The 10,259-nt window shown below is 38.3% G+C and overlaps 1 protein-coding gene across 2 annotated transcripts; it reads left to right on the top strand.

Moving 5' to 3' along the window:
* Positions 1-4,753: 4,753 nt before the first annotated feature.
* Positions 4,754-10,259, top strand: LOC148068152 (homeodomain-interacting protein kinase 2-like). Of its 2 annotated transcripts, XM_087804024.1 has the most exons (8): positions 4,754-4,961; positions 6,685-6,876; positions 6,979-7,157; positions 7,239-7,362; positions 8,861-8,968; positions 9,749-9,799; positions 9,873-10,011; positions 10,135-10,259. In XM_087804024.1, exons 1-8 carry the CDS (start codon positions 4,770-4,772, stop codon positions 10,182-10,184), a joined length of 1,035 nt encoding a protein of 344 aa, XP_087660150.1. In that variant the 5' UTR covers positions 4,754-4,769; the 3' UTR covers positions 10,185-10,259. The 2 variants fall into 2 exon arrangements, with proteins under 2 accessions (XP_087660150.1, XP_087660151.1); XM_087804025.1 differs by lacking the exon at positions 9,749-9,799.

Here is a 10,259-nt window from a genome sequence, read left to right as displayed (position 1 = left end):
GGGCAGTAGTAAAAAAAATGGAACATGATTTTTTTGGGGACCACTTCCTCAGAGGTTATCTCACTTCTCAGGCCCCCCGCGACGTCCCTCTCGGTTCTCACCTCTATGAATTGTCGTGTCTGGTAGAAGGAGCGACGATGAACAGCCCGTTCGCTCAGTTTGCTCCGAGTGCCGCCTGAAGTGACAGCGGGCGGCGTCTTTCCACTTCACTTAACCTGATAGGAGACCTGGTCACCTCCTAAGGATGCGGCGCTACCATCCTCGCGGGGTGTGAAGGAGACGGATTGAAAACATCATCTAGATTGTTTCTTTATGCGCGTACAGAGAAGCTTCTGAAAACAGGGAAGTGGTATAATAGCGAATGATGTCAAGTTATTTTCGTTGCCGCTTTTGTGTGGGATCGTTTCTCATAAATGAGAGGAAGAGGAACAGGGGAATTGCTTGCTTTCAAATTATAGGGAACATTGTGAAAAGCTGATATTCAATGAGGACAAGGACCTTGTCCTTCCGCTACGAGAGGACACTTAACTTCCACTCCGATGGAGAGAATCTACAGGTAGCTCTTGTTGTTTTACAAAAGGATTGTGAGCATTTCCTGGATCTGGATTTGTTACCCACAATCCAATGCCTTTTCTGCAGTGAGGGTTTGAACATTTTGCAATTAGAATATTGAATTTAACTTTTAGTTATATTTTCTATTGAAAGATTATAAAGTGGAATATTTCAGAAAAGGAAGTATTTACACACTGAGTTCATATTCTAATTACAAAAAATAGAAAATACATTTTCTAAATGCAATAGTTTATAATCTGTAGTCTTTTAAATTCAATTCAAAAATGCTTATTATTTGTCAAATCAATGGTAAGATTTCAGCTATTTTCAAATTTCATAGCTTAATGTGAATTTAAAAGAAAGAGTTAGAGCTGCTCAGTGCTTTATTGGTCTGATGAGATTCCACTTATTTAATAAAAAAAAGTAATGCAACATTCCATTTCAATACAGATGTAAATGAATTAAATTTAAAAAAAAGTTTAATGCGTAAAAAAAAATACAATTTCAATACAAAGTTAAAGATTTGAAATATTAAATTCAACCATTCTATATTCTGATGGCACTGAGATTCTTCCCCTACTGGGAAATAAAACACAAATCCATCAAAGGACGCACAACAAAAGCGGTTGCAGATTGTGTCGATAAAATGACAACATTTGATTTTGCTCCGACTAAATAGCCCGACCTTACCTCAAAGTGGAAAACAACAACCAACTGAAGTCTAGTTGGTAAATAAAAGGACTAAAATTCTGGAATTTTCAAGAATCCAAAAAAAAATAATAACACAATAATTCATGTGTACATATGTTTACCTTACTGAGCCGCTCTAGTAGAAGAACTCACATTTCTCCGATCCTTAAAACTCTTCACTGGCTGCCAGTTTCTTTCAGGATCAATTAAAAAATGTCTGGTTCTTACTTTCAGATCTATTCATGGTCAGACCTTCCATCAGTGATCTGATCCAGACTTACACCCCAACTCGGGCTCTGACATCTCATCAAATTAATGCCTCGATCTTATCGCATATATTTTTTATATATATATTTTTTTTCTTTTTTCTATCTATCTATCTATCTATCTATCTATCTATCTATCTATCTATCTATCTATCTATCTATCTATCTATCTATCTATCTATCTATCTATCTATCTATCTATCTATCTATCTATCTATCTATCTATCTATCTATCTATCTATCTATCTATCTATCTATCTATCTATCTATCTATCTATCTATCTATCTATCTATCTATCTATCTATCTATCTATCTATCTATCATATATTAAATATGCTGTTAAAACGATCTAAAGTTTAGGGAGATTGTTACATATTGTGGAACCAAAATGTATGTGCTCAATACTACTAATAAATAAAATCTTTGTTGAATACGACACCATGTGACCATGAAGATAAAACTATGAGTAATATTAGACTTTTTTTTAAGTAGAAAATTATAAAAAGTATAAAGCATTTTGTTTAGTATCAAAACATAATTGAAAAATTGAAATAAAAACTTTTGTCCTGTCGATGCAGAGCATCCACGCGTTTAAATTTGATTATAACACACTTAAAAACAGACACACACAAACAAACACACACACACTGGTGAGGTTCATTTAATGAGAAACTCAAGCGTACACACACCACTGGACTGTCAAATTACACTCACAATAAACATCTGTGCCGTGTGAAACCATGGGATTGTGGACCGTGATCGTCGGCTCCTCCCGGGGTTGTGTGTGCGTCGATGACACAAGTCTCCTGAAGACTGTTCGACACAAAGAGCTACACACCTTCCCATTAGCATCGCGATCGCCAGGGGAGCAACGGCTAATGGTGTTGAGGCAACAGCAGCAGCTGCTAATGTGATCAAGATTCTCCAGCCAGACCCTTTGTCTTCTCCCCGGCTCCTTCAGGGGATAAAAAGGATTTCATTAAATTTCGACCTCTCCATTGCACACCACTAAATTCTTCCCAAATGTAAATATGCGGCTATTTCTTTTAAACGCCACCACTGAGAAGAGCATAAAAAGAATCCCTTTAAATTCCCAATGTTAATATGAGGCGACGCTTTCATCTTCCATTGATGCATTTTAGGTGGTTTTATGAGTTTAAGATATAAGTTATAAGTTGTTAAAGTTCCGGTAAATACAACTTTTAATCAAAATATTTGATGCCATGTATATGTGTCTTTAAATAATTTGATTAAATTCAAGTAAAATTTGACTATAAATTCAAAGCCCCGCCTCTCGGAAATCGGAAAATTTACCAAAATTGAAAACTAGGAATGCGGCAGCAATGGTGGCGCAGAGGTTAGCACGAGCTCCTCACAGCAAGAAGGGTTGCTGGTTTGATTCCTGGTCGTCTTGTGACCTTTCTGTTTGGAGTTTGTACGTATTTGTATGTATTACGAACAGAGGTTGATTGGGAACTTGGGGAAAATGTCCGTAAGTATGAGTGTGTGTGTGTGAATGGTTGTGTGTCTTTTTGTGCGACGGACTGCAGTCCTGTCCAGAATGTCCCCCGCCTCTTGCCCAAAGAAGCTGGGATAGGCTCAAGCCCCTTGGACCCCCATTAGGGAGCACTAGGGTTGTGTACCTGTTTACAGCGAAATAGATAGATACTTAAAAGTACAAATTTTTATCACTTTTATTATAATTATTATAATTATTGTTGATTATATTTAATTAATTTATTAGTTTGATACTAAAATATCTTTTGTTTTTCAATTAGAATGGAGTGAAACTAACACTATATCACACAATTTGAAGTATCAGTAGCACCAGGCTTCACTGAAGATGTACATCTCCTTCTGCTTATTATCTAATCGGCTGTTTCATGTTGTTGTCGCTTGTGTTGATTCCTGGGAGACGTACCAATACAGGGGTGTTAAAACATCAATGACAACGGTGTCCAGTCGAGGTCAGTGCAGTTCCCTGAGCGACATCACAACAGGCAGAGACGCCTCTACAGAAATTGCTTTCGTTAATGGAGACAAAATATATTTCCACGATAGGTTTGGTCTTCGTCCAAGGAAAGTTTAGACATCCCTGAATCATCCAGAATCGACATATGGAAATCAAAAATAATAACATCAAACGAACAGATCTCATAAGGACTCCTCAACTCCCTGGGTGATAAATAATCTTAAAGTCTGCCATTACGGGACAAACAAATGATTTCTTCAATTTCACAGATTGTCTCGTCGCTCTCTCTCAGGATTTTATTGCTCCCGTGATTTTTGTATTCTGCTGATAGATTTGTTTCTCTGCCGGTGTTCAGCACTGAGGATGAGGAGGAACTTGATTTTCCCGCAATAACGATTTCACACAGGCAGTTATTTGCATATTTCCTTTTATCGAGTCCCGCTGTTTGCATCAGCCCGGATGTTTAAGCAGCCGTCTGCTCTCCAGCAGTTTCACTTTCCTCGTGTTGCTATTGAGTCCGATTGTGTGTCAAATTAAGGTGACCCGGCAAGACGGGTTGAGTCAGTACTTGGGTGACTTAGGTCAGTCTGTCAAACTGAGCCTGAGAAACCTGGGTGTTGTATTTGACAAAGACAATGTCTCTAGTTCAACACGGCAGAAAACTGACCAGAAACTGCGAGAAAAATCTCTAAACTTAGGAAAATGATGTCACAACATGATCTGGATCTTATAATCCATGTGTTTGTGTCGTTTAGACTATTGTAACAGTTTATTTTGGTTTCTAAACAAGAAGAAGCTGTTTCACCTGCAGTTAATACAAAACTCTGCAGACAGAATTCTGACCTTCTCTAGTAGAAGAACTCACATTTCTCTGATCCTTAAAACTGTTCACTGGCTGCCAGTTTCTTTCAGGATCAATTTAAAATTCTGGTTCTTACTTTCTATTCATGGTCAGACCTTCCATCAGTGATCTGATCCAGACTTACACCCCAGCTCGGGCTCTGACGCTTTGCGACCCTGGGGTCTAGAAATGCGCTTTAAAAATAACCATTACTTACTTACTTAGACTCACACATAGAAACAAACACATGATGTCATAAAGGCGAAGAAGTAAAAATGAAAATTACTGTTTAGCACAAAAATAACATTTAAAGGGATGAAAGGTTAAGGTAAAGGTTTTCTGTGATGTCACACACTTTCATCAAAGTGCGCCTCTTCAATAAACTACTCAGAATTTGGTCGTGGTCGTCACTCAAGACCTCTACTCTTGAGGAAACATGTCAAGGAGATGACAGGTCGCTCACACAAACTGAAGAACATGGTGGACAAGAAGGAAAGACAAGCCTCCGTCCCCAGAGAGTTCAAACTCCTGAAGGTCCTGGGCGAAGGCAGCTTCTCCAAGGTGGTCAAATGTCGGAAACGAGTCAACGGGGACGTCGTCGCTCTGAAGTTGCTCTGGAATCCGGGTGGCTTCAACGAGGTCCGTGACAGGACTCACAAATCACATCGTTGCGTCCGTGATTGGCCGTATTTGAGCGGAACTGGAGAGGAAGTCGTTAAATTTGATGCAAATGTGTCACGTTAAGAGATAGTAATCATTACAAATGTTCCAGCTGCAGTTTCTAGAATGATTTTCATCGATGCTGCTGAAACTGCTTTGAAATCAAACAACATTCGCAGTTGATTATTCCTCGTCTAGTTCTGCCTCAAAATAGACCAAATTGCATCCCAGAATGCCATTCCCTGCATAATGATCTCCACCAAAGTGGTTAAGATTTGTTCTCTCTGACTGAAAGCAAAAATGACTGCAGCCTTTTTTGAATACAAATGTCACGACAAGTGTGCGAAAATAGTAATGCGCGCAATGAGTACTCAATTGGTGCACTCAATTGGTGCACTCAATTGGCCAAAAAAAATGAGTGTGGATCGATGGACACTATCCACCCTCAACAGCATCAACATCTTAGTGACTTAGATGACGCTAAACTGAAGCTACGTCACCAACGAAGCGTCTTCGGAGCAGATACCGACGTAAATGTCTTGAGAAAATGCTAATTTTACCAAAAAAATAATACCACAACAATAATAACACAATGACACACAACTTGTTTCCATTGGAGAAAAACGCTGTCAAGTGTCTACGATAGGGTTCAAAGGGCTGGTTGCAATCAGTGTTAAAAAGTAGTAGAAGAAGAAGCTGTCGAGTCATTTCCTGTAAGTGTGTAGCAGCAGAGTTTGATTTGAGACAGTACTACACTGCTGACATTTGAGCATTGCGCAAGTAAGTGTCTTACAGTGTACTGTAAAGAAGTACCTGTGTAGCATGTTAGCCTTTTAGCTCCTGCTACAAACGGGCTTAATATATAGACTTGTTCAAGACAAGAGGGACGTTACAGATGAGAAGTATGGAGGTATTTTTATATTTTTTGGTGTCTTTTTAGAAGGAGAAAATTAGTGCTGTTTGTTACCATCATATGGACATTTCTGCCAATAACTCTAAAAAGGAACAGTTTACTAACCCTGAGCCGACAAAAAAGACGACCTAAAAAACATGGTTCGAAAAAGAGTAGGTATATAAGTATGATATATATCACAAGACATACTTGCAAGCAAGTTAATATTCTGTTCATTTGCCACTTTACATCGAGAGTATCTACACTTCTGAGGGGCACGGTGGCGCAGTTGTCAGAATGATCGCCTCACAGCAAGAAGGTTCGCATACAGGTTGGTAGGGAGGAAACTTGTGACCTTGCTGTGTGGGGTATTCAACCCCTGTTAGGGAATAAGTGGCAGAAAATGCTACACTCTGCCAGGGCCAACACTTGTGCTTTCATCAACCAGATATTTTTACACTACAGCCAGTAGATGGAGGCAAAATAGAGCAAATAAAATCCATGGTAACCAGGATAAAAGTCATGGATACATGTTCCATCTCACCTGCAATGCTACTGGAAATATTGATAATGTTATATAAAGAAGTACTAGGGCAGGTACCATACTGAAGGACCAACTTAAAGTAATGCAATATATCTATCTATTATACAGTAGTAGACTTTACTGTATTCTTGTAGCCAACATGCCCACATTAAAATAGTCATCAAGTAACACTGTAGGTCTATCCCGTTACCAGACTTATATAGCATACCGGGATATAACTAGTCCCGTGTTCTTGTTAAATACGTTCTTGTCTCTTGTGTCCACAGCTGCAAATCTGTGAAAGGATGAAGAAATTTGACGTACACAAGAAAAATATTGTGAAGTTCATCGATTCATTTCGACGAGATTCCACGTGGGTCCTGGTTTTTGAGGTTTTGGACATTAGCCTGGATGCTTTCATCATGAAGATGAACAACGAGCCGATGTCTCACCCTGACATCAGAACCATCATCCAGCAGGTTTGGGTCATTATTTTAATATTTGGTAAGATTCTTTTCAAAACGTTATCCAACCCAAATGGTATATATTCTAATAAAGCACTCATGTCACTTTACTTCCAGATGGCCGTCGCACTCGACCAACTGGCCAAGATCGGTATTATCCACACTGATGTGAAAACGGACAATATAGTCCTGGTGAACCAGCAGCGGCCGTTCAGAGTCAAGCTCATAGACTTCGGTTTGTCCATAATCAGTGCAAAAGCAAAAGCCGGCATCAGCATGCAAGCACTGGCCTATCGGTGCGGCCCTTTGCAACTCATGTGTACTGGTGTTTGAGGAAAACTGTTGACCAATGTGTCTCTGGTTATTGTGCCTTTCAGAGCTCCAGAAATAATCCTTGGGCTTTCATTCGGAGAGCTGATCGACATGTGGTCACTAGGAATCGTCATGGCCGTCCTGATCAATGGTACACTAATCATGGAACCAAGAACAGAGTTTTCTGCGGTAAGTCATCCAGTAAAGATAGAGAAGTGGTTGATGGGGCTTCTCTATTTGTATGATACCTTAGTCCTTTATGTCCAACTGAACTCATCAGCTCTGATACTTACTCAGGGACATACGTCAACGTATAGAGTCGAGCAGGTCCTAAACATATTATCTGATTCAAACCAGAATTTTAAAATGGATCCTGAAAGAAACTGGCTGCAAATGCAGAGTTTTAAGGATCGGGGAAATGTGAGTTCTCCTACTAGAGCTGGTCAGAATTCTCGCTGCAGAGATTTGTAATAACCGCAGGCAAGACCACTCCTTTTTTAGACCCGAAAATAAATTGTTACAATAGTCCAAACGAGAAGACACAAACGCATGGATTATAAGGTCCAGATCGTGTATAGAATAGGTAAAGACAAGCCGGTGGTAAATGGCCTTTCCTTTTACAGACTTGAAAGTCTGTTGGATCATTGAAGACAATAGTCTCCCTGAACACACAGGTGAGAGGCGAGTTATGACCACTGTCCATTTGCAGGACGAACTCCATATTTTTTTTTGGTAGAAATAAAGGAAAATTACCCTTTTAAATAATCCTCATTCCTGACACCTAAAATTATTTCTTTTTTTCTTTTTTCACATTTTAAGTTAAATAACACTAGATCACTAGAATCAAGTTAACGTTTTATTATATTGTTGCTCCTAAAATTAGTAATTTATTCCATTAATAATATTAATCTAAAAATGAAATATAATTGGGGAAGAAGAAGCAAGTGGAAGATACCAAAAAGCAGACAGAAAATGCTCTCAATAAAGCACCTGAAGAAGAGGACATTACCTTTTTTAGCTAAATCAAGTGTAACGGTTTATTTAGCCAACAACCAGGCAGAGGTTCACAAAAAGTAACAAAACGTCTACAAGAAGGCGTTTAAGGTTTATAGTCAAAATCTCAGTATTTATGAGTATATTTAAAAACCAGAAGTCCAAGAAAACCAAGACAAGAGTGGCTGCAAGGCACAGGATCCACTACAAAAACACAAAAAGGCAAAAATTAAATCCAGAACTCACCAAAGGAACACAAAGCGCTGACATGAAAACGCTGTCAGGAACTAGGCGAACAACTGAGAGGTTTACCGATGGTCCAGAGAAAACTTGCATCTTTATGCAGCACATCTAATTGGCCAAATAGTCGACAGCCGTGGATCTTGCCAAGCGCCGAACTCACCGACTGTCAAGAGAGCAACGAAAGCACAGGAAACCCAGGAAAACATGAACATGACACAAAGTTTTCAAATAATTCAGATTTTAAAGAATCAATTTACTATTTTCGTGATTTTGGCTAAAAATAGATCATAATATATACTGTATGTTATAGAATATCTTGATGTCATGGGCGTGGTTGCCGTGCTGCGGAGGTAAATTGAATAGCCTTGAACTTAATTATCACACAAACTATAGCGCCTTAACTTTAACTTGTAGTCTCGCACTCAAAGTGACTTTTGTGTTCTTTATCCAGATCCATCAAATTAAAGAACTCCTGGGTCAGCCGCAGGAACATCTCCTTCTGAGGGGGATTAAGTCGAAAAAATACTTTTTTAAAAGCACAAAAGGCTGGAGGTTGAAGGTAAGAAAGGTTTTTAACTTTAAAAGCTGGTCACGATCTCGTTCTTTAAGCTGGTTAACCGTTGTGATGTGGCAACCATAATTTTAGTCTCTCTTCCTTATTGCCAATATTTTGATCCTTTTTTGCTTGATAATCACTTTTTGTTTTAATATAATAATAATAATAATAATAATAATAATAATAATCTCTATTTATTTAGCGCCTTTCTATACCAGGGTCACAAAGCGCTTTGACAGCCATTCATTAATGTAGACACAAGCCCAATGATACTATCTAGCTGACACGTGGGCAAATTAAAACTGTATTTATGTGGCTCTCTAAATGTGACTTTATGCTTTAGGACTTTTGTTCTTTGTATTTATTGGCCTTAAATAAGATTCCAGTGAATATGAAAAAAAAATGTGGAAGAAATGCCTTTATATCATTTTTTTCAAAAGTTATTAAATCCTAATCTAACTTGATTTTACACTTTTTTGCCCCTTTGTTTGTAAAGCCACTTTATAAATCATGGCCGCCGATGGAATTAAAATGCCCAGCTCTGATATAACTGAATCCAATGTTAATCTTACTTTATCGTTATTAAAAAAAATTGTAAAATAAAGGGGAAAATATACTTTATAACAGTAATTGTTTTGATGGTTTAAGACTTGTCTAACCATTCTATAAACTAGAGCGTCATGTTAAACCTATTTATTTTACATTTTTTCAAAATATGTTGAATGGTTTTGAAAAAAAGTAAAATATTGTATTTACAAGAACATTACCTTTGTCTTACTTCAGTCCCATAAAGTTGACATGGTTCGTTTTCACTCGCTTGACGAACTGAAACAGGTAAACATCCTTCACTGACTAATCCATAAACTTAAGAAGTGCCCGAGGGACTGTTTTTTTTATCTTTAATTAGGAATCCACCCAGTTTAAGGACGAGGGAAGCAGGGAGAACTGCTTTGATCTTTTAAAGGCCATGTTGGAAATAGATCCGGAGAAAAGGATCACACCAAGAAAACTCCTGGCGCACCCTTTCATCTCGAGCCGTCCTTTCTGTAAGTTTCAATTATTGAATATCCCTCAAGACTTTCTGGATCTTTGCTCAGTAAAGACACTCAATGAAAGCGTTCTGCATAACGTATTATATAATACGATAAATGTGTTTTGACTGTTTTCAGCGTGCTCCGGTGAAATGGAAACAACAATAACGGACTCTGGCTCGCCCTAGAAGACAATGGAATCGTAGTTTGCTACGAAATTATTGTCCTGTTGCAGAAAAAAAAAATTCCCCATTATTGTACAA

The sequence above is a fragment of the Callionymus lyra genome, chromosome 12 (assembly GCF_982586985.1).
Source record: "Callionymus lyra chromosome 12, fCalLyr1.hap1.1, whole genome shotgun sequence".
Taxonomy (NCBI): domain Eukaryota; kingdom Metazoa; phylum Chordata; class Actinopteri; order Syngnathiformes; family Callionymidae; genus Callionymus; species Callionymus lyra.
This window is presented reverse-complemented; position numbering and strand designations above follow the sequence as displayed.